General features: G+C 37.4%; 1 protein-coding gene across 2 annotated transcripts in view; it reads right to left on the reverse strand.

The window, feature by feature from the left end:
* Nucleotides 1-25,550, reverse strand: part of IMMP1L (inner mitochondrial membrane peptidase subunit 1) — a 76,517-nt gene that overhangs the window by 11,535 nt on the left and 39,432 nt on the right. For both annotated transcript variants that reach the window (XM_055142559.1, XM_055142560.1), the window contains exons 3-5: nt 23,009-23,142; nt 21,350-21,438; nt 19,370-19,496 (exon numbers count right to left, since the gene is read on the reverse strand). In XM_055142559.1, coding sequence (XP_054998534.1) covers nt 19,370-19,496; nt 21,350-21,438; nt 23,009-23,113 — 321 coding nt within the window. In that variant the 5' untranslated portion in view covers nt 23,114-23,142. The remainder of the gene's footprint in view (nt 1-19,369; nt 19,497-21,349; nt 21,439-23,008; nt 23,143-25,550) is intronic.

Below are 25,550 nucleotides of genomic sequence, written 5' to 3' on the forward strand. Positions count from 1 at the left end.
AACTCTAATGTAGCATAGCCTGCAAATATTCAGAGTGATATCTAGCTGTGTGAATATAAAATTGAAAATGAGGCAGGTGGATGATAGATGACATTATTTTAGATAATTTAAGATACAAGAGGATAACTGAAGATCTTTTAAAAATAAGATTGATGCCTGAGGACAGAGAGCATCGAAATACTGTTGTTGTTGGGGCCGGAGCGATAGCACAGCGGGTAGGGCGTTTGCCTTGCACGCGGCCTACCCGGGTTCGATTCCTGGCATCCCATATGGTCCCCCAAGCACCGCCAGGGGGTAATTCCTGAGTGCAAAGCCAGGAGTAACCCCTGAGCATCGCTGGGTGTGACCCAAAATAGCAAAAAATAAAAATTAAAAAAAAACACTGTTGTTATTCAGAGGTCATGAAAATATATTGTGAAAAGAAAAAGAAAATATTTTGTAGACAACAAAGAGGAAATAGTATAGCATCCAGATATCATTCTGGCAAGCACTTGCTTTTTTCTTTTTCTCCGCCATTTTCTATAATAACTCCACTGTTAGTGTAAGAATTTAAAATACAACCAACATTAGACTTACTAAATAGGCTACTATATTAGTCCAAAATGGAATATATCTTTTTTCATTTTCCAAATTAACATCTGTTCTAGATTATCCTACTTAAATGCACTGCTTACTGCTAAACACAGAAACTTGGGTCAGTTTTAAGCCCTTCAATTCCATTTCTTCCACCATCCAATCCTGTCTAGGTATTTCCTTATTTTTCTCTAAACTATGCTACTTTACATTCTTAATGTCATGACTGAAATATTATAGCCTGAAAAATGTGGTTACCAGTCTGATCTTTGCAGTTTCATTTTCTAGTCTCTTAGTCTGCACCAGTGTTTCTCAATGTGGGCGTGGGAATGATCCAGTGGAAACAATAGTATGCTCCTGTACAATGGGGGTTGGGAGGAGGCATGCTGGCACTTATTTTTCTTTTTATGAAAAGGGGTTTGGTAGGCTACATAAGGTTTGAAATCTCTGTCCTATGCTAACATCAGACTGATCTTTTAAAAACTGAGTCTGAGAACTAAAGAGATAGTGCAGAGATTAAGGCACTTTGCCTTGTAATTGATGGATCCCAATTCAATCCCAGGCACTAATATGCTCCCTTGAATACCGATCTAGGGGTCACACCTGAGCACAGAGCCAAACCTAGTCCCTAAGAACCTCCTGGATGTTGTACTCCACCCCCTCCCCCAAAGCCCATGCTAATAATATAAAACCTGAGTCTGACATGGGGATAGAAGGAACCACAAACTCACAGCTAACATCCTCCACAGTAAGAAACTGAAAGCCACTTCTCTAAGGTGAGGCACAAAAATGCCCACTTTCACCAATATTCAATATAATATTAGAAATCCTTGCCATAGGAATTAAGCACAAAAGAGAAATTGAGGGCATTCAGATCAGTAGTCAAACACTACTTGCAAATGACATGATACTGAGAAAACCCTAAAGACTACAAAAAAAATTTCTAGAAACAGTAGACGTGTACAATAAACTGGGAAGCTATTAAATCAACATGCAGAAATTCAGGCCATTCTGGCAATACTCCTCAAAGCATTATACAGATTCAACGTGGTTCCTATAAGGATACCCATGTCATTCTTCAAAGAAACGGAACAAGCAATCCTGAAATTTATATGGAACAATAAACGCCCACGAATAGCTAAAACAATTCTTGGGAAAAAGATGATGGGAGGCATCATCCTCCCCAACTTTAAACTCTACTACAAAGCGGTAACAATTAAAACAGCATGTTACTGGAACAAAGGCAGAGCCGAAGACCAATGGAACAGTGTGGAATATCCCCACACACAACCTCAAATGTATGATCATCTAATCTCTGATAAGGGAGCAAGAGATGTAAAGTGGAGCAAGGAAAGCCTCTTTAACAAATGGTGCTGGCACAATTGGACAACCACATGCAAAAGAATGGGCTTAGACCTCAACCTGACACCATGCACAAAAGTCAGATCAAAATGGATTAAAGACCTCAACATCAGACCACAAACCATAAGGTACATTGAAGACAAGGTCAGCAAAACCCTCCACGATATTGAAGATAAAGGTATCTTCAAAGATGACATGCAACTGGCCAACCAAGTGGAAACAGAGATCAACAAATGGGACTACATTAAACTAAAAAGCTTCTGCACCGCAAAAGATACAGTGACCAGAATACAAAGACTATCTACAGAATGGGAAAGGATATTTACACAATACCCATCAGATAAGGGGTTGATATCGATGGTATATAAAGCACTGGTTGAACTCTACAAGAAGAAAACATCCAACCCCATCAAAAAATGGGATGAAGAAATGAACAGAAACTTTACCAAGGTAAGAGATACGAATGGCCAAAAGGCACATGAAAAAGTGCTCTACATCACTAATCATCAAAGAGATGCAGATCAAAACAACCATGAGATACCACCTCACACCACAGAGGCTAGCACACATCCAAAAGAACAAAAGCAACCACTGTTGGAGAGGATGTGGGGAGAAAGGGACCCTTCTACACTGCTGGTGGGAATGCCGACTAGTTCAGCTCTTTTGGAAAACAATATGGACGATTCTCAAAAAACTAGAGGTTGAGCTCCCATTTGACCCAGCAATACCACTGCTGGGGAATATATCCCAGAGAAGCAAAAAAGTATAGTCGAAATGACATCTCCACTTATATGTTCATTGCAGCACTGTTTACAATAGCCAGAATCTGGAAAAAACCCGAGTGCCCTAGAACAGATGACTGGTTGAAGAAACTCTGGTACATCTATACAATGGAATACTATGCAGCTGTTAGAAAAAATAAGGTCATGAAGTTTGCATATAAATGGGATCAGCATGGAAAGTATCATGCTAAGTGAAATGAGTCAGAAAGAGAGAGACAGACATAGAAAGACTGCACTCATCTGTGGAATATAGAATAATAGACTAGGAGTCTAACACCCAAAAATAATAGAAATAAGTACCAGGAGGTTGACTCCATGGCTTGGAGGCCGGTCTCTCATTCTGGGCAACTCAGAGAAGGGAACACCAAGTAAAATGTGGTCGGAGGTCATGCAGGGGATGGGTGATATGTGCCGAATGTAGACTAGAGACTGAACACAAGGGCCACTCAACACCTTTATTGCAAACTACAACACCTAATCAGAGAGAGAGAGAACAAAGGGGAATACCCTGATAGTGGCAGTGTGGGGTGGGGGGAGACAGGACTGGGGAGGGTGGGAGGGATGCTGGGTTTACTGGTGGTGGAGAATGGGCACTGGCGAAGGGATGGGTCCTCAAACTTTGTATGGGGGAAACATGAGCACAAAAATTTATAAATCTGTAACTGTACCCTCACGGTGACTCACTAATTAAAAATAAAGTATAAAAAAATAAATTCATGCCATTCCTATATACAATGAAATAAAGAAAAGAAATAAAAGAAACAATCCCACACAATTATGTCCCATCCTGCCACCAAAATCAAGTACCTGGAAATCAGCTTAAGAAGAGGTGAATAAGTAAAGGAGGTTGGGAGTACCTATTTGGGTTGAAGATGCGTGCCAACAGTAGACTATAGACTTAACATGATGGCCGCTCAATACCATTATTGCAAACCACAACACCCAAAAGGAGAGAGGGGCAAAACGGAATGCCCCACCACAGAGGTGGGGTGGGGTAGTGGGGTAGAGGGGTTGGGGTGGGGGTCATGCGAGGGATGCTGGGACACTGGTGATGGAAAATGGGCACTGGTGGAGGTATTGGTACTCGATCATTGTATGACTGAAATGCAAGCAAGAAAGTCTGTAAGTCTGTAACTGTACCTCATGGTGATTCACTAATTTAAAAAAAAAGTGAAAATCATATAAAGAAAAATATAAGGCACTACCTAAAGGAAATAAAAGGTGGCAAAAGGAATTGAAAACAGATAGATATCATAAATATCATACATAATATTATAAAACTGACGATACTACTCAATACAAAATATAGTTTTAATGGAGAGGCAGACTGAAAGTGGATTATAGACCAAACATGATGGTCACTTAATACCTCTACTGTAAACCACAACACCCCCAAAAAAAGAGAGAGAGCAAAAGGAAAAGCCCTGCCACAGAGGCGGGGCAGGGTGGGAGGAAGGGAGAGGGTGGTGGAAGGGATGCTGGGACCACTGGTGGTAGAAAATGGGCACTGGTGGAAGGATGAATACTCAAACATTATATGACTGAAACACAAGCACGAAAGTTTGTAAGTCTGTAATGGTACCCCATGGTGATTCACTAATAAAAAGAAATACCCATGACATATTAAAAGACATACACTAAATGCTGCTGAAATTTATATAGGATAATAACATGCCCCCTCAAACACACACAAAAGCAATCATAAGAAAGAAAATAGGGTGGCTGGAGTGATAGCACAGCGGGCAGGGCGATTGCCTTGCACGCAGCTGATCCGGGTTTGATTCCCAGTATCCCATATGGTCCCCAGAGCACCGCCAGGAGTAATCCCTGAGTGCAGAGCCAGGACTAACCCCTGAGCATCGCTGGGTGTGACCCAAAAAGCAAATAAAACAAGAAGATAGGAAGCTTTTATTTTCCCATCTTATATTTTTAACAATATATGCTTAAGAGTATGAAGCAGAGCAAGGAAAACCTCTTCAGTAAATGATGTTTTAGAAACAAAGGCATATGTAAAAACAATAAACTATGACCCTTATATCAAACTACGCACAAAAGTCAATTCAAAATGATAAAACCCTCAAAATCAGATGTGAACTCATAAATTGTATCAAGGAGAAAACACAGGCAGAATACTTCATGGCACTAAATCTAGAGGAATTTTCAATTATTCAATGATAGTGGCCAAGTAAACAGAAGCAAAGATAAACAAATGGAACTATATTAACTTTTGAAAAATAAACTAGGGCTGGAGCAATAGCACAGAGGGTAGGACATTTTCCTTGCACATGGCCGACCCAGGTTGGATTCCCAGCATCCCATATGGTACCCCGAGCACCACCAGGAGTAATTCCTGAGTGCATGAGCCAGGAGTAACCCCTATGCATCGCTGGATGTGACCCAAAAAGCAAAAAAAAAAGAAAAAGAAAAAGAAAAAGAAACTACATTAAGCTACTGAAAAGTAAAAGAAATTAAGAAAGAAATGATAAGAATAAACAGACACCCCACAAACTTAGAGAATTTTTGCACCACTCATCTGATAAAGAATACCTCAGATACATAAAACACTTGTAAAAGTTAACAAGAAAAAAAATTGAAAAAATGGGTAGAAGAGATGAACAGAAACTTCCCCAAAAATGTGTGTGTTTGTGCGTGTGTGTGTGTATGTGTGTGTGTGTGTGTATGGAAAAAGAGAGAGAGAGAGAAGAAAAATACATATATACGAATGCTCTGCATCACTTAACCTCAGGGAAATGCAAATCAAAATGAGGTATCAACAATAAAATATCAGTGAGACTTGACACACATCAATAAGGACAAAACCAGTTGGTGGGATGCGGGACAAAGGACAATTTATCCACTGCTGGTAGGAATGTCAATTAGTTCAATCTATCTGAAAAACAATAGAAACTCCTGAAATTACCCTACTAGTGATTCCAACTCTATGAGGGCTTTGGGGCTCCATGTATTTGTAGTTTGGTACTGAAGGCTGTATCAATCTCTGTCCTTAGAAATACTCTGACTTCATTTACACAGAGAAGTCAGGTCAACTAACTATCAAACTTCAGAGGAAGTTTCTAAAATCTTTCTTGATAATAGTAATATACCTTCTAATCCTTTAGGTAATACATATTCTGAAGATCAGAAACTTAAATTGCATTCTTGATTTTTTTAACTACCCGATAGTTTTAAGTACTTGGTCTCCTTTTGCTGCTTGTCAGCTTTGCTTGTCTACAGAATCAAGCGGTAACTGTACCAAACAAACAAAACAACTCCTAAATTCTGTTCAATATAAAAATGATAACCTAGGAGAAAAGCACTCTCACATACCTAGTTTAGCAATCCAATAGCTTGTAATTCCAAAATTTTCTTGGAAATTTATTATATTCTTATATGCATATCTGTCTTTTTAATTCTTTAGATTCTTTAGGTTGTGAATAGAGTGTGAATGGTTTTATACACTAAGATTAAGGAGTGGGAGGTGAGGGTCACAGAATCTACAATTTTAATAAACAAAAATGGTAGCACAAAATCTACATGTAGCAGAATATTTTAAATATTTCAAAAGACATTCGTACATGCTACCTAGTCAACAGGAGCCTTCCAGCAGACATGTATTAAAATAGGAAGTCACATGGCACTTTGAATATAGTCTCTTTAATAAAACTGAAGTCTCCTTCAGATTCTTTAAAAGCATGGCATGGTTAAAACTTGCATTTTTTATTTTCTTTATGTGTGTGGTAGTGGTTGCAGGGATTGAAGCCAGAACCTCACAAAAGCAAAGCCAGTGAAGTAACCCACACCCTGAACCCAGTATCAATTTTATTTCTTCCCAATTATTTTCAGACATTGTATTGTCTCCTTAGGTTCACACCCATGCCACTGACTTCCAACTTTGAGTGGTTAAAGTATTTTTAGCTGAGAAAAACACAATTCAGGAAGACTTGATATTCTTTCTATAGAAATACTGATTTGTAATATATAAGCATAATTATAAATACGTATTCAACTGTCACTGTCATCCCATTACTCATCGATTTGCTCGAGCGGGCACCAATAATATCTCCATTGTGAGACTTGTTACTGTTTTTGGCATATCAAATATGCCAGGGGTAGCTTGCCAGGCTCTGCCTTGAGGGCAAGATACTCTCGGTAGCTTGCCAGGCTCTGAGAGGGGCGGAGGAATCGAACCCAAATCAGCAGCATGCAAAGCAAACGCCCTACCCGCTCTGCTATCGCTCCAGCCCAAATATATATTCAAAGACATAAAAATACATTTCTAAAAAATTAAGTTCTATAAATGGTATCTTCTTATTAAACTAAGATCTAATTATTATATTTTCAGAAAACATCACAAATGCTTATCTTTTGGGGACTTCAAAAGATGGTTCTTTCGTGCATACACCTGTAGAAAAACACCTCAGAATTGTAAACAATAAATCAAATTTATCTTCAGAATTGTGTTAGCTATAGGATGAAAAAAATCATATCATCTCCGCAGTAAACTTCATTTTAGCAAAAAAGTAAACATCTTTCCTCTACATCAGCTGCAATCAAGGCATTAGCAATATGCCATGATTGATTATCCTGGGAGCCGTTGCTGAGAAATGGATATTTAGCACAGGTTTTTATCACCATAGTCTGCAAAAAGCAAACCCTTTGTTTAGATATCCTTGTTGTAATAAGTGACATTATTAGGTAGTTCTTCTATTTAAATGACATCAGATTTAGTGTATCAGCAGCTTACAATAAACAAATCCATTCAATTTGATGATTTCTTTCCAACACAGAAGTACTTTTTGTGTGTATAATACAAGAGGTAATATAGGACCATATGGTTGTGACTTTTAGCTGAAGTAAATGACATTAAAACAAACAGAAAAATAGCATTCAGATAGCCAAGGAATTGAACTATAACCTAAATACATTGAACACATTAAGGAGCTATTAGTGTTAACTATATAAAGCAACCATTTTCTAATGCAGTCCAATTAGTAAGGTTGCTTTTCAGCTTGCCAATAGGTTTTACTTAAATTTTTTCCAATCATGCCATAAAGAATTTTATTACTGGCATATATGGTTCTATTTTCAAGTTTTCCTTTAGAGAACACCATACTACTAATATATCCTGAAACATTTGATTCTGTTTTGAATGTTCACTCAAGTTCACATTTCTTACATTTCTGCCAGTAACAATAATTATGGTAATAGCATGCAATAATTTAAAAGGAAGAAAGTGAGAAATACTACATTCTGTATTTACCTACCATCACACTGTGCAAACAGATTATTATTTGGTGAAACATTAAGAACCGAGAGAATTTAAATATCATGATTTTTTATATCATGAAAAAGCCTCCAATGCAGCATAGTTGGGAAGGACGAGTAGAGAGAGGCTTCTAAAATATCAGGGCTAGGACAAATGGAGATGTTACTGAGACCACTCGAGAAATTTGACGATCAGTGGGATGATGATTATATTTTTATAGGGCCCAATGAAAGTAGAAACATAATGTGTCTAATAATGTTGGAACATATATGTTTGCTTCAATAGTAATAGGCAGAAGATCCCAAACTTACTTGACTTATCATCCCCTTCTTTAGAAAACAAAAAATTACTGAGCACATCCCTAAGTCCAGAAATCTTTCTTCTTTAAGTGAAAAAACCAGGAAGAGCTTCCAAATCGTACTACTTTTACTCCCAGGATCTTTCAGCACCCTCCATTATTGCCTATCTTGGAAAACACAGTTCTACAGAAATATCCTGAAACTTGAAAGGTAATATTTCTATTAATATGCCTACTATTTCAACACAGAATTGACTATAATGAATGAGAAACAAGTATTCAATAAAGTTTTAATTACTTGAAAGATTTAAAAAAAAAACAACCTTTCAATTTGGGGCTGGAAAGAAAGCACAGTGGGTAGGGCTTTTTCCCGGGTTCAATTCCCAGAATCCCATATGGCCCCCCGAGCACTGACAGGAGTAAAATTCCTGAGTGCATGAGCCAGGTGTTAGCCCTGTGCGTTGCTGGATGTAATCCAAAAACAAACCACAACAACAAAAAAACCTTCATTTTTAAATGACATCAATGGAAGGAAACAAAAGAAGCAGTTTACCAACTATAGCTAACAACTCTACCATCATTAAACCAACTAATGAAATGATCAAAAGAACATGTAGCATTTGAATAGCAGCTGACTATGTCTAAAAGGCAAATGTAATTCTGTGGAAATGAAAACATTCATGACCACATAACCTAACTAGTGGGCAATGGCTTTGTTGCAAAGTCAACTTACCTTCATCATAATCACTACAGCATTTCTTAAGACACCAAACTTTCTTTCAAAATGAGAAAGGCAAGTTCAGGTTACCCTAATGTAATATTCCTTCAGAAGACTGAGTCTAAATTAAGTTCAGAGTACTTCAGACTATTAATACAAGGTTGGGTGAATTTTCAGTATGCTCAGTGAAAGAGCAAACTCATAAACTGAAGGGAAGATACTAGGCAGACTATTACGTGTATAATTCTAGAGTTCAGGAAAGAGACTGCAGATAAGAGACCTTGGAGACCCATTAGGACTGAAGGGCATAAGTTAAAGGTAGATCACCTAAAGTGGGAGTGTGTATAAACAAGAGAAGTTGTTTAATATATGAACCTGTAAGTGAATATAAACAAAAGAAGTTATTTAATATATGAACTGATGTTTGGAAGAACCTACAATGGAAGCTCAGAAGATACAGTGACACAGAGCTTTTCTCTGGGGGAAAACAGATGTCCTAATAACTAAGAGAACTAGGTTTTTAGGAAAAAAAGTTTCAGGTACTTCAAGCAAAGTGAGAATTAAAAATTGACCAGTGAATTACCAAACAGAAGTCATTGGGGACCATTAACAACAACTGTTATAATGAAACAGTCTAACTGGAATTCTCTCAGAGAATATGAAGCTTCGAGAGGAGTCAGCATTCACAACTCTTTCCTATAAGAAGATACATTATCAAAAGAAGTTTGTTTACATATGAGACTTTATAGCATTTTTTGCTGACAGGTACTTAGTATATTTCAACATGCCTAATTGTACCAAAGTCACACAACTGGTCCTAGGGAGATACTTCAGGGATGCCTGCCTTGCATGTGCAAGGAATCTGGCACAGCATGTGTTCCCAGCCCTCAGTACAGCTCCTGGAAGAGTCCTGGAAGAGTCCTGGAAGACCGCATCACAACTGGGCCTGAGCATTGCTGAATGACTGACCTGGCCAGAATACTAAACTGTTCAACCCCGCAGGATAAACTGCTGGGAGTGGCTCCAGGCTCCCCAAGCTGTGCTTAGGAGTCACTCTCAGAAATAAAGTAATGGTACTTACGCAATATTATCCTAAGACTGTAAATTATTATTGTCTCGTTATTAAGTTTTTTTATTTTATTGACACTCACAATTAACTTCATAACAAAATTGTTCTGTATTTCTTTGAATCTGGTACCTATATACCTTAAGGGGCATTTGTACCATAAAAATAAGATTTTACTCTGCCTCCTAAGCAAATCAGTAAGAAAATGACTCTTCATGTATTGCACTTTTTATTTGTTGAAATATTTTCCCTTTCAACCAAATAGCTTTGGGGCAAATTAGTAATTTCTACCAACAAATGAAAAATTCTAATGGTTTAGAAATGCAAGCCATACAAGATATTTAAGCTGAGTGTATTTCTTTTGAGGCTCATGAGTTAAGCTCATATCAGTGCAGAAAATGCTTAGTCCTAACTAAAGAAAAGAATTACCGCCATCAATACCATTGAAATAAGTAAACCCCACTGCAAAAGCACCTTCAGAAGAATTGCTTAGTTTCCAAATGTTTAATGTAAAAAATAAATCATGGTTTATAAGTGTTGCTTGCCATTTGGACTTTCAGAACACTGGATGAATAACATGGTTCCACATCACTTAACCAATGATCTGCTTGCATTTTTTTTTTGCCAACTTACGAACAATGCTATTTCTTTCATATGCTAAACTCTATATCCTAGGTTCAAAATGACAAATTTGGTATTTAGCTTTCTGCAGTATCTGCTTAGGAGAACAAATGTTATTGTGGGTTTAGGCTGTGTGTGTGTGTGTGTGTGTGTGTGTGTGTGTGTGTGTGTCTGTGTGTGTGTTTTGCTGGAGTTCAAAACACATTGAATATTTGTCATCTAGCTCAATCAAAGTCTGGATAGTAATGTCTTCATCTTTTACATGACATAAATGTTCTCAGATGTGATGGTAAGGAGAAGAAATGTATTTTACAAAATATGGCACCAATGTGCTGCTGAGATAGCTAAAAAAGGAACGCTCTATAGGGGTAGAGTTTGCAGACAGTCTAGGTATTGTTTTATAGTACTCCAAACTTGGAAGAATCGTTGGGATAAATCACTTTGACTAATGGAACATATTTATTAAAGTAGTCTTGCAATAGTTACAAACTCTTTTTTTTTCATCTGGACTTTATTGATCTAATAAAATTGCATTAAGAATTGAAATGAATTATACATTATTGTGCTCATGTTTTTTTTTCTTAATCTACAAAAACTTTGTTTTCACTAGGTTACCGGTTTTGTCTGGCTGGCCAAAGATGGAAGAGAAATGGTTCCAACATTCCTGAAGGTCAGAGTTTAGGAACAGGCATCAGAGTACAGTTTTCTTTAAATTGTTTCTTTAAAATCACAGTGAGCTGCAGTTACAAAACTTCCATGTTTGAGTTTCAGTCATAGAATAATCAAACACCCATCCCTTCACCAGTGTACATTTTCCACCACCAATGTCCCCAGTATCCCTCCCCTCACCCTATACCACCCTTCTCCCTGCCTCTATGGCAGACAACTTCCCGCTCTCTCTCTCTACTTATGGATATTATGGTTTTCAATACAGATAATGAGAGGCCATCATGTTTGGTCCATTATCTACTTTCAGCACACATCTCCCATCCTGAGCCATCCCTCCAATTGACTTAGTGAACCCTTCTCTATCAACTGTCTTCTCCCCCAGTTCATAAAGCAGGCTCTCGACCGTGGAGCAATCTTCCTGGCCCTTGTCTCTATCATCCTTGGGTGTTAGTCTCATATTATGATACTTCATATTCCACAAATGAGTGCAGTCATTCTATGTCTGTCCCTCTCATTCTGACTCATTTCACTTAGCATGGTACTCTCTATGACCATCCACTTATAAGCAAATGTTATGATTTCATCTTTCTTACAGCTGCATAGTATTCCACTGTGTAGATGTACTAGAATTTCTTTAAGCAGTCATCTGTTCTCGAGTACTTGGGTTGTTTCCAGATTCTGGCTACCGTGAACAGTGCTGTTATAAATGTGCAGGTGCAGATGTTATTTCTGTTTTTTTGCACCCTCAGGATGTATTTCCAAAAGTGGTATTACCGGATCAAATGGGAGATCAATTTCTAGTTTTTGAGAAATATCCATATTGTTTTCCAAAAAGGCTGGACCAGTTGGCATTCATACCAAAAATGCATTCCCACCAACAATGAAAGAGAGTCCCTTTCTCCACACAACCACACCAGCACTGGTTGCTTTTGTTCTTTTGGATGTGTACCAGTCTCGGTAGTGTGAGATATCTCATTGTTGTTTTGGCCTGCATCTCCCTGATGATTAGTGATGAAGAGCATTTTTTAATGTGCCTTATGGCCATTCAAATTTCTTCTTTGAAAAAGTTTCTGTTCATTGCCCCATTTTCTGATGGGGTTGGATGTTTTCTTCTTGTAGAGTTCAATCAGTGTCTTGTATATCCTTGATATTAACCCCGTATTTGAAGGGAACTGGGTGAATATCGTTTCCCATTCTGTAGGCTGTCTATGTATCCTAGTCACTGTTTCTTTACAGGTGCAGAATCTTCTTAGTTAAAGACAGTCCAATTTGTTTCTCTCTGCTTCCATTTGCTTGGTCAGTGGCGTTTCATCTTTGAAGATACCTTTGGCTTCAACATCATGGAGAGTTTTGCCGACCTTTGATGAACCTGATGAATTCTGGTCTGATATTGAGGTATTTAATCCATTTTGATCTGACTTTTGTGCATGATGTTAGGTAGAGGTCTGAGCCCTTTTTTTTTTTTTTTTGCACATAGCTGTCCAGTTTTGCCAACACCATTTGTTAAAGGTTTTCCTTGCTCCACTTTATATTTTTTCTACCTTATCAAAGATTAGATGATCCTATATTTGAGGGTATGTGTAAGGATATTCAACCCTATTGCTTTGGTCTGCGGATCTGCCTTTGTTCCAGTATCATGCTGTTTTAATTATTACCACTTTGTAGTACAGTTTGAGGTTAAGGAGGGTGATGCCTCCCATCTTTATTTCCCCAAGAATTGCTCTAGCTACTAGTGGGGGCTTGTTCCATATGACTTTCAGGAATTTTGATCAATTTCTTTGAAGAATGCCACGTATCTACATTGAGTTGTTTAATTTCTAGGTGTTTGATTTGATTCTCCGTTTCTGTGTGTGATTAGCTTCTATCTTCAGTGCACCGTGGTCTGAAAAGATAGTTAATACAATTTCTATCTTTATGATTCTACTGAGATATGTTTTGTGGCTCAGCACAGGATCTATCTTGGAAGATGTTCCATGTGAGTTGGAAAAGAATGTGTATTAGGCTTTTGGGAGATGGAAAGCTTTGTATACATCTATTAACCCTCCCTCTTCCATTTAATCCTTCAAAGTCAGCACTTCTTGCTCAGTTTTAATCTTGTTGATCTATCAAGTGGTGATAAGGTGGTGTTGAAGTCTCCAACTATGTTGGAGCAGTCATCTGTTCTTCTTGATGTCCCAAAAGTCTTCTTAAAGTCTATTAGCAGTTGTTTTAAGTATTTTGCTGGTCCTTCATTGGGTGTGTATATGTTTAAGAGTGTGATTTCTTCCTCATGTACATATCCTCTGATTATTTAAAAACGACCTTTGCTGTCCCTTCTAATCTTTTTCAGCCTAAAATCTATGTTGTCGGATACTAATATGGCCACGCCGGCTTTTCTAAAGGGGGTTGGTTGCTTGAAGGGTTTTTTTTTTCCATCCTTTGACTATGAGTCTGTGTTGGATCTGACTGCTCAGATGTGTTTCTTATAAGGGAACAAAATGTTGGGTTGAGTTTCTGAATCCATTTTGCCACTTTATGTCTCTTAATTGGTGCATTTAGACCACTGAGACTGAGACAGATTATTGTCATGGGGTTTTGTGCCATCTTTCTGTAGAGGTTTGTTGTGGTTGGAAGGGTTTGTCTTGTCTTACAAGAGCCCCATTAGTCCTTCTTTTAAAGTTGGTTTTGAATCTATGAAGTTCCTGAGCTACTGTTTATCCATGAATAATAGTGTATCATTCTTTTGAGTTTGAGTGAAAGCTTAGCCGGATAAAGTATTCTTGCTGAGGCATTCATTTTACTGAGTTTTTTCACTATATCCCACTATTGTCTCGGGCTCTGAGGGTTTCCTCTGATAAGTCTGCTATACATATAAGGGGTGCTCCTTTTACGTCATATCCTTTTTTGATTTTGCTGCTTGCAGTATTGTGTCTCTATCTGTGATATTCATCGTTCTGATGATATGTCTTGGAGTCTTTTTATTATGGTCTCTTTTAGCTAGTATCCTTCATGCTTCTTGCATCTGGATGCCTGCGTTCAAGCTTTGGGAACTTGTCAGCAATTATATTTTTACCTGTTGCTACTTCACTGGGGTTGCCTCCCTGTTCTTCTCGTACTCCAATTATTTTTATGTTGTTCCTCTTGAGTTCATCCCCTAGGTCTCTGATTTGCCTGATTCTGAGGTCTTTCCACATTGTATATTGTTCCCTGTATGCTTTCTGCAGCTCATCTTCAAGTTCAATGATTCTGTATTCGGCTGTTGTCATTCTACTGTTGAGGGCACCCAGAGTTTTTTATTTTACCTACCGAATCCTTTATTAGTGACACTTCTGGTTGTAGCTTTCTTATGTCTGCTCTCATTTCTTCCTGTATTTTATTGACTGTCCATTCCATTGTTTCTTTCATGTCCTCCTTTAATTTACTGGATACCTATTCTACCGTTTCTTTGAGCTCACTGAACATCCTCAACATTTCATCTCTGAATTTTTTATCAGAGAGATCATATTTGTGGGTATTCCTTGTTGAGGCTTCTGGGCTCTTTTCTTCATCCACTCCTCATGGTGGGGATTTATACTGTTTCTTCATGTTGTTGTGGTAGTATGGAGGTGGGACCCTCCAGTTCACTATCAGTGTCCCCCTCTCACTGACAGAAAGGATTCTGGATGAGCTTGGTCATTGGTGGTCACCTTTTTCCCTTATAGAATACTAGCTTCCTCTTTGGTGCTCCTCTGTGATTTACGTGAGGCTTCTAGTGCAACTTCAGGGGATGTGTTCTTTTATATTAGACTTTTTGAAGTTCTTGTGCTCACCGTGATTTTGTGAGATTGGAATATAGGCTAGTGGACTATTATCCTAATGTGTTTGGGATAGCGAGGCTATCCTCCTCAGAATTAGGTAGTGGAGATTGATACATAAGTCCAAAACACTGGGAAAGGGCAAAATAACTGCAGCTGCATGAGTGGCTGCTGCCCCAGAGGTCACGTGACCCCCCCACCCCCACCCCTCTGCTGCCACCACTGTATGTGTGGGGGAGTTGGCTGTGTCGGTGCCTGTGCAGGATTAAAGTCCTACTCTGGCACAGTCCTAAAACTTGCTGTGATCCCCTCTGGCCTTGGTGCTCAGGGGGGCATCTTACCTGAAAGCAAGCCACAAACTCTTGGTTTGACTAATACAGAAAAACTGCTGAGGGCAGAAGGTGGAATATAATCTTCAAAAACCTTTGGCTTTTGGGGGCTGGAGCAATAGCACAGCAGGTAGGGCATTTGCCTTGCACACGGCCGACCCGGGTTCAATTCCCAGCATCCAATATGGTCCCCTGAGCACCGCCAGGGGTAATTCCTGAGTGCAGAGCCAGGAGTAACCCCTGTGCATTGCCGGGTGTGATCCAAAAAGAAACAAAAAAAACTACCTTTAGCTTTTCTTTTATGACCTGTACTAAGTCAATCATAAAGACCAAACTTAAAAATAAAATAGACAAACACATTTTATGACAAGTACCATGTGATGGTATAAGAGTAGGTATAGTATGTACGAGAGTAGAGTTTCCTTTTGGAGTAGTAGTGACATTGTAAAGGACACAGGTTCTGGACAGACCCAGACTCCATGTGTTTGAATTTCAATAGTTCCTCTAACAAATGGTTAAAACTAGGCACTATATTTACCATTTCTGCAGTTCAAGTATATTCTGTATCAAATAAATACAACTACTGACTTTATTGACTTATTTTTGTGATAAGACTTGTTTAGAGCTTTAACAATGTCTGACACAGAAAAGGTATGTAGGGCCAGAGCAATAGCATAGTGGGTAGGGCATTTGCCTTACACACAGCCAACCCAGGTTCAATCCCCGGCATCCCATATGGTCCCCTAAGCATGGCCAGGATTAATTCCTGAGTACAGAGCCAGGAGTAACCCCTGAGCATTGCTGGGTGCGACCCAAAATGAAAAAAAACAAAAAACAAAGAAAAGGTATGTAATACCTGTTAGTCAATTATGGTTTAATAATAGTAGAATTGTATGCTTAAAAACAATTACACTTGTATGCTTACAAACAAGAAGCAAAATGAAGAAATATAGGGGTCGGAGCAATAGCACAGCGGGTAGGGCGTTTGCCTTGCACGCGGCCGAGCCGGGTTCGATCCCCGGCATCCCATATGGTCCCCCAAGCACTGCCAGGAGTAATTCCTGAGAGCAAAGCCAGGAGTAACCCATGAGCATTGTTGGGTGTGACCCAAAAAGCAAAAAAAAAAAAAAAGAAGAAGAAGAAATATATCTTTAAAAAAAACGTTTTTAATTTTTTCCTTAAGAATATTTTTTTAATTTACATCTTGTAGTTTTATTATTGTTTCATCTGAAAACTTAGACTTCATCTAAATCCTTTCGTTTTGCTATTTCTCTAATAACTACAACAAATAAAACAGGAACTACAACAATGATGTGGTGTTTAACTGTGTACGGAGTGGATTCTATCATTAATTGATTTGTTCTGTCTGCTGAGAAAATTATTTCTAGTCTCAAGTATTTCTTATTGCTAAAGCAAGTTAGAGGTGACTAGAATGCCTCATTATAAATGTCTCACGAAGGTAAAATCATCATGTCAAATCTGATGTTCTGGAAATTCTTCCAGAATCAGAAAAAAAAAATGGTTACAGTACCACATTATCATCTTCATCTTCATCATCATCATCATCAGATAGCAATATAAGTTTAGTAGTCTAATAAGATTTAAAATACCTGCACTGGTGAATCAGTCTATTGTAAATGGTACATTAATAATTTAGCATTTTACTGATCAAACTTACAGAACAATCAGATTGTTACAATTCAAAATAAATCAGCAATGATGAAGACAATTTAAAAATCATATGCTTGCATGGGAGATAGAGACAGGTAGAGATAGTTGACAAACGTATAGGTATATCAACTTAATGACAAAAATTAAAGAGCATAAATTAAATCATAATTACAAAATTAGAAGAATATGGTTAAGTAAACAAAGGCCTCTCTTCTCCATAAGCTGTGATAGCCATCATGTGATTGAATAAAGGAGCTAACAAATCATGCTTGCTCTTCATTCTTCCATTCTAATGATTCTACTTTCTTCTAACTGAAGAAAGAAGTTGACTACACCAACGATATATATAAATTTTTATTCTAAAATCTAAAATAGTATTGAAAAACTAAACTATTTGATTATCAGTTTTTCTAACACAAACCCATTGAAAATATATTTATATTTTAAGAGTTACAGCCCTCAAACTTTATTGAAGACAGCAGCATTATTAATGATGTCCACGTACCTTTTTATGAAAACTCTTCACAAATATTACTATGCCTTTATTCATAATGGATAAACTGACCAAGCTATATTGACTCTGAGTAGTAACCATCTCCTGTAAGCCCATTCTAACTAGTACAAATCTGTTCTTTGGTTCTGGCCTGTTGTAAAACTTCTGCTCTGTAGACTGGAATGATAGTTCAGTAGGTAAGGCACTTGCCTTGCACATGGCTGAGCCAAGTTCATCCCCAGCATCCCACATGGTTCTCTGAGCACTGCCAGGAGTGATTTGAGTGCAGAGCCAGGAATAGCCCTGAGCATCACCAGGTGTGCCCTGTCCCAACTTCCATCCAAAATTCTGTTATGTATATTTGTAAAATCCAGATCTAAATACGTGAACAGACTAAACTGGAGATAAAAAATACTTGGGAAAACTCAAAATAGAGCCAGGTGGAAGGAAGCTGATTTTCCACTGGGAAATTAACTGAACAGAGATAAAGCTGGAAATGAGTAAGAAAACTGTTGGTTTCCACTGAAAATCCTTCCAAGTAAGGAATCCAGACTACATTTGGTTGTTGCTTGTCCTTTTTCTCCTCCAATCTATAAAAACAACTTATTGACTTTTTCTCATTTTTTTATAATGCAACATTTTTTCTTTTCTTTTACTTTATTATTACTATTTTAAAATTGACTCAGTGAGATATGTTACAAACTTGTTCATGAGTGAGTTACAGTCATATAGTATTCCAACACCAATCCCTTCACCAGTGTACATCTTCCACCAGCAATGTCCCCAGTTCCCCTCCCCCTGCCTCTATGGCAGACCTCTCTCATATGACAAAGTTTATTAAGAAAAGGAATGGTTGAATAGAGGGTGAGTGAATGTGACAATATGCACTAACCAGCAGGTGGTAGAGAGAGGCAGGGTATTGTTATGACTAGGAAGAAGCTTCTGGAGTACTGTCCTTGACACTCTAAGGCAGAGGCCAGGTTGAAGTATTGCTGACACCCAGAGATGTCTGTTTCCCACGTCTCAAACCACTGGCAGCCCGCAATCAAGGCCAATTAATCTATGTTATTCTTAGAAATGTCAGGTTCCCCTGGAAATAGCCAGGTTCCCAGAGAAGACAGGACCCAGGGCACTCCTATAAGCCCAGCGACTTCTAGTGGTGAAAGGGTTCTGCTAGGGCAAACTTCAACAATCAACCAGGCTGCAAATGATCCTCAATTAGGATTTATCCGATATTTTCTCATGATTAAACTGATACAATAGTTTCTTTTGCAAGAATGCCACAAGAAGTGATGAACTGCTCAATGCTGAATTTAATTCAAGAGTTACAATATGCGGGCATGTCTACTTATTGGGTACGTTAACCTAATCATTCAGCAAAGGGGCTAACTGCTAGGTCTCTACTAAACCTTTCATCTGGAAGAAAAGTTACTATTTTTGCCTTTCTATTAAATTCCATAGGATACAGACTTTGCGTCTATATTGCTATACTATTTTTCCTAGAGCTTTTATACAATATATCTAGCATCCATTGATCAATTTTGTCTTATTAATGAAGCATTCATATAAAATGTTAAAAGGATCTAAAGTGCATATATTAGAGTAGTCAAACTGTTGATGATAATAAACATGTAGCTTTACAAATGCAGTATTTTATCGTATAGCCAAACTTTGAATAAGCTAGTTTTGAAATGTGGTCAGTTAATATTAATCAACCAGGGATACAAAATAATTGAAATATTACTTACATAACTATGGCTTTTAAAGAAATCTGATGGACTGTTTGTGAGGACTTTGTCTCCTTCCAAACCAATTACTCTTTTACAAATATTAGCTTTTGGGTCATTTGGACTTTTTGCAATCACAATGTCACCTCTGAGGGAGAAAAAAAAAATCAAAGAAATATCACTTATTTCCTAAGTATAAACATATGCATAGTAATGCTGAAATACTTTCATAAGAAAACATAAACAAGGTCATATATTTTATCTCCTCATAGTCTAAGCCTTCCAACATTTCCACACATCCCATAGCAGCTTCGGGAAACTTTGTGAGCAACCTTAATGTTGCAAAATTCATCAAGGAAAGTAATTTTTTATTTATTTTTTGGCTTTTTAGGTCACGACTGGTGATGTTCAGATATTAGATGTCAGGGATCAAACCCAGGTTGGCTCTGTACAAGGCAAATGCCCTACCCACTGTAGTATCACTGTGGCCTCAAAGAAAATAATGTTTAGAAAAGCTATTAGAATATTCTATAGCAATTGAAATATTGAAATGCCAGCCAGCTTGAAGAAAATTACCAGATGGGGCCCCAGGCCTCCTGAACAATGCTCAAGAACCCCTAACACCCACCCTCCCCCCCACACACACAATTAAGACAGAGTAATAAGTCTTGATTTTCCTCAAATGTTCTGTGCATCTTACTGAAAAGAGACCTAGATGTTCATTTTGCCTAAATTGCAAGCTATTTATTCTCTTATAGTTTTAGAAACAAGCAGCTTAGAAAAACCTCTTGCCAAGGATCAGAATTCTGTGCTAGAGATAAAAAAAAAAAGAAACTCAAAATATAAATATTTTGAAGTAGAGATTATTAACTACTGTCATTTTAAAGTTATTTGGGTATGTCTCTTATATATGCCAAATGTTGAGGAATCCTGCAACCTAAGGAGATTCTAATAGACTATATATAAAATGAGATCTTAATTTGCTGAATATAGCCATTGAAATTTATCTAAATGCAACACTCAGCATTTCATTTGAGTGCAGAGTAGTTTAAAAGACAATATTGAGCTATTCATTAAAAAACCAGAAACTGTGAAGTTTAGATTCCTCTTAATTAATTAATTAACCTCATTAATAAGAAAAATTATAATAAATAAAATTCTTGGTTCCCGACATAAACAGTGCTATATCAAAGGCCTTATTAAATGCTTATAGAGAATAAGACCACCCTCAATGTAAATAAAATTTTTTTATTGATGTAAAATATTTTTATTTTATTTTACTTTTTGGTTTTGAAGGTCACACTAGCAGTACTCAGAAATCACTCCTGACAGGGATTGGGAGAACCATAGGTAGTGTTGGGGATTAAACCAAGGTTGGCTATTTGAAGGCAAGCATTCTACCTACAGTATTATCTCTGTCTCATATAAGACTATTTTAAAAAATCAGTCCCCCTCCTTCTATTTCCAGGGCATGGGGACACAGAGGTAAGAGCATATGCCTTGAATGCATGCAACAAAATTGGACTAGATCCCCAAAGGTCCTGTCACTACAGGGCTCAAGCACTGACCTGCCAACCTGCTTTCCTAAATTTTGCTGAAATGGTTCCCTGAGAACAACTTGTTAGGCCCAAAAAAACAAAATACACAAAAACCAAATCCCTGATTTGGATATGTAATATAGTTTCTAATTCCTCAGATCTTGGCAATATATTCAGGACTACTGGCCTCAGTTCCTCTAAACAAGTAACAGGTTTAAATGTATAATATAAATGGGTCAGCTATTTATTTGGGACAATAATACAAGGGACATAAAGCCCCAAAATATCCTGCTCAGAAATATACTTCAAACTACTGATACAGAGAAAATGCTAAACCCAAAATTTAATATAGGTAGTCATTAATATAGATATTCACAATATATTTTTTAAGTATAATAAAGTTAAGAAAATTAAAAGAAAAAAACAATTGTTATGTAAGTTTTTACCGTAGAGACAAATTTACCTTTGGATACCACAAAAATGTCGACTAAGATTTTCTGCAAAGACAACATCTGAATTTTGAATTGTAGGCTCCATTGATGGTCCAGAACACTAAAAAGAGAGTAATTTGTAAAATGTGCACAATACATTTTAAAGTTTAATATAAGTAATATATCTGAGTAGGCTTAAAAGAATTAAGCAAATATTCTTTAATCCTGAAGGTTGGTCCTAACTGCTCCCAGATTGCAATTCCCAGATATTTCCACTCTATCGAGTGACAAAGAAAAAAATATATATATTACAAATAGTCTATTGGAAATGCATTGTGAGTAAAAAGACACTGTTTCCAAGTATTGGCAGTCTGTAGAATGTAGATTCATACAAGCAAGAACCTTGTCTCTTATTCCCAGTTATGTAATAACTAAGACTAAAGAACTAAGCCAAAAACTAACTTAATAAATCAATTGCAATTGTAAAGGACCCCGTACCCATGACAATAATTTATTAAGTGTTAAAAAACTTTCTCAATGCCTAGCCCTTTTTTCCCAAAAATGCTTAATCATTTGTGTGACTATAACTTACTTTTCTACAGAAAAATGCTAGTATAATGACATACACTGTTAAAGGCTTTTCATACCAGACTATTATCTATACCTCAAAACTACACTAATTGATCTATGCCAGTTTAAAAATATAAATACAAATTTCATTTACTCTACTAAAATTTAAATTTCTACTCAGATCTTTCTACTTGGAAAGAAACACAGGTAATGCAAGGAAAATTTATATTTGCTACCTTAGTTGCTACTAGTAGACTCATACAAGTTTAAAAGAATTTAAGAAGGAATTTCAATTAAACATATTTATTTGTATTACTGCTGCACAATGTGTGATTATACAATTACTAACTTGTTAGAGCAAACTTTTTCTTTTTAAATAAATACCACCACCACCCAACAAAATTCAATGGCTGGTAGCTGAAGAGATGGTATAGCAGGTAAGACATTTGTCAAGGATATAGCTAATCCCCCTTGTATCCCAGGGACCACATATGGTCCCCTTGAACTCTGCTCGGAATGATCCCTGAGAACAACTGGTATGGCCCAAAAAAGAAAAAGAAATTCAAAAGTCACTAAGCTAATCACTAAATCATTTTATTATTTCATAAACATGTCAAAAGATTAATAAAGGCATAGTTGGTAAATTCATCATGTAATCTTAAGAAAAAACATTTACAGGAGGGCAGCTTTACATTTTAAATACTCACACCAGGCAAAATGATCACTGGTTTTAATGGCAGTTAGACCCAGAATTTAAAAAGAATGCATTTTAAAAATTGCAGAAATCTGTTAAAATTCAAGGTATCTGATTTACAGAGGGACCTAGAACAACTTGTATTTTCTGAGTTTCAGCTTCCTTATATAGATAATGAATTTATAATAAGTACCTCATAGCATATGAAAGATTAAATGGGTTCTTAAATGTAAAAATTTCAAGCAAATAGCAGCTCTTGATAAATGTTAAAAAGTATTATTATTGATTGCTAACAGAACTTTCTGTGCCCATCAGAAACAATGCAGAGCTGTAAATAAAATACATTTTTATATCCCCAAATTTAGCTTTCAACTCTTAAATTACTAACTTTATAATAAAACGACAAATCTTGAACATAAGAGCTTACCATGACAACACCACCAACATATTCAAAAGCACAATGAGCTATACAGCCATACTGGATAGTATAGCCAATAAGTCGAAAGGTTTTTCCCAGAGTTGCACGAAACATAGTTCCTTGTAGATTCTGCCACCATTAGCCTGATGGTAAATTTCAAAAAGTTTCACAATTACAACTATTTATACACATTCATAAAATACTCTATTAAAATGTTTTGCTCCAAAAACTAGAAACTGAGCTTCCATAAAACCCAGCAATACCAATTCTGTGTATATATCCTGAGGGCTCATAAACATACAGCAGAAGTGTCATCTGCACTTCTATGTTCATTGGAGCACAATTCACAATAGCAACTATCTGGAAACAATTCGAGTACCAGAGAACAGATGACTGGGTAAAGAAACTATGGTACATCTACACAATGGAATACTCAGCCACCAGGAAAAATAAAGTCATGAAATTCGCTTATAAATGGATGGACATGGAGAGTAATCACGTTTCCTGAAATTGCGTTAAGAGGGAGAGGGACAGACATAGAATGATTGCACTCATTTGTGGAATATTAAAAAAAAAGTATGAGACTTTTTATAATTTTTATAATACTCAAGGACAGTAGAAGCAAGGGCCGGGAGGATTGGTCCATGGTTAGAAGCTTACAACAAGTGGTGAGGAGGGAGGGCAGTTAGGATAGGGAAGGAACCACGATGACAATAGTTGGAAACAATCACTCTGTACAAGAGCTGAGTTTTGAGTAAGGGGACAAGACTTTCAGTACCTGTATTGCAAACCATAATGAAAGGTGGGATAGGAAGGAAACTGGGAACACTGGTACTGAAAACGTGCACTGGTGAAATGGCAGGTGCTGAAACATTGTATGACTGAAACCCAATCATAAACAACTTTATAACTGTACCTAATAGTGATTCAATAAAATTTTTTAAAAAAAAACTGTTTTGCTATCATCCACAATGTTATATAATTATACAGCAAGTATAGAAAAATTATCTTTTTTATTTCTATGCAAGATATTTTAAAGGTGAATGTCAATTAATGTTCTGATCTTAATATAAGAATATATCAAAACATTACTAGGCCAGAGAGATAACTGAGCAGTGAGCAGGAGGCCCACATTTTATCTCACAGGATCACATAGTTCTCCTGATACCATAGGAAGTTTGACCTGTAAGCACACCCCATTGCATCACTACCCCTCCCCCGCAAAAAAATCAGCTTTACATATGAATTACATAACTAGTAGATGCTAAACATCCTACTGAATGGGAGAAAATATTTGAATAGCAATATCCATGGCAGTCTCTCTTGCACCCCGCAGCTGGCTGTCTTTCTGTGGTGCTGACGCTGAGCCAATGTTGGGAAGCAGTGTCACACTTCATGGTTGATGCAAGGCTGGTGTGTTCTTATATTTTGCTGATGTGTTGTTAGGGTCTGGGATCAACAATTTCCCCTTCCAAATCGCACAAAGACTTACAAACGTCCGTGCATACATTTCAGTCATACAATGTTCAAGTATCCATCCCTCCACCAGTGCCCATTTTCCACCACCAATAGTCCCAGCATCCCTCCCACCAGCACCACCCTGTTGTCCCCCCTTCCCCCACCCCGCCTCTGTGGCAGGGCATTCCCTTTTGCTTTCTCTCCTTTGGGGTATTGTGGTCTGCAATAGAGGTATTGAGTGGCCATCATGTCTGGGTCTATAGTCTGCTTTCAGGGTGCATCTCCCATCCCGAGTGGATCCTCCTAGCACCATTTACTTGGTGATCCCTTCTCTAACTGAACTGCCTTTTCCCTCAGTATGTGAGGCCAGCTTCTAAGCTGTGGAGTAATCCTCCCAGTACTTATCTTTAATAATCTTGGGTGTTAGTTTCCCATTCTGTTACTTGATATTCCACAAATGAGTGCAATTTTTCTATGTCAGTCCCTCTCTTTCTGACTCATTTCACTTAACATGATACTTTACATGTTGATCCATCTATATGCAAATTTCATGACTTCATCTTTTGTAATAGCTGCATAGTATTCCATTGTGTAGATGTACCAAAGTTTCTAGAGTCATCTGTTCTCGGGCACTCGGGTTTTTTCCAGATTCTGGCTATTATAAACAGTGCTGCAATGAACATACAAGTGCAGATGTCATTTCTACTATACTTTTCTGCATCTCCAGGATATATTCCTAGAAGTGGTATTGCTGGGTCAAATGGGAGCTCAATTTCTAATTTTTTGATAATTGTCCATACTGTTTTCCAAAAGGGCTGAACTAGTCACATTCCCACCAGGAGTGGTATTGCTGGGTCAAATGGAAGCTCAATTTCTAATCTTTTGAGAATCGTCCATATTGTTTTCCAAAAGGGCTGAATCAGTCAGCATTCCCACCAGCAGTGAAGGAGAGTCCCTTTCTCCCCACATTTATACCAACACCGGTTGCTTTTCTTCTTTTGGATGTGGGTCAGACATTTTTAAAAACTGAGTCATTAAAATATATGAGTGTAGAATAACATAGTCTCAAGTAGTTTAGGTTTATTGGGATACT

Source organism: Sorex araneus, chromosome 6, assembly GCF_027595985.1.
Source record: "Sorex araneus isolate mSorAra2 chromosome 6, mSorAra2.pri, whole genome shotgun sequence".
Taxonomy (NCBI): Eukaryota; Metazoa; Chordata; class Mammalia; order Eulipotyphla; family Soricidae; genus Sorex; species Sorex araneus.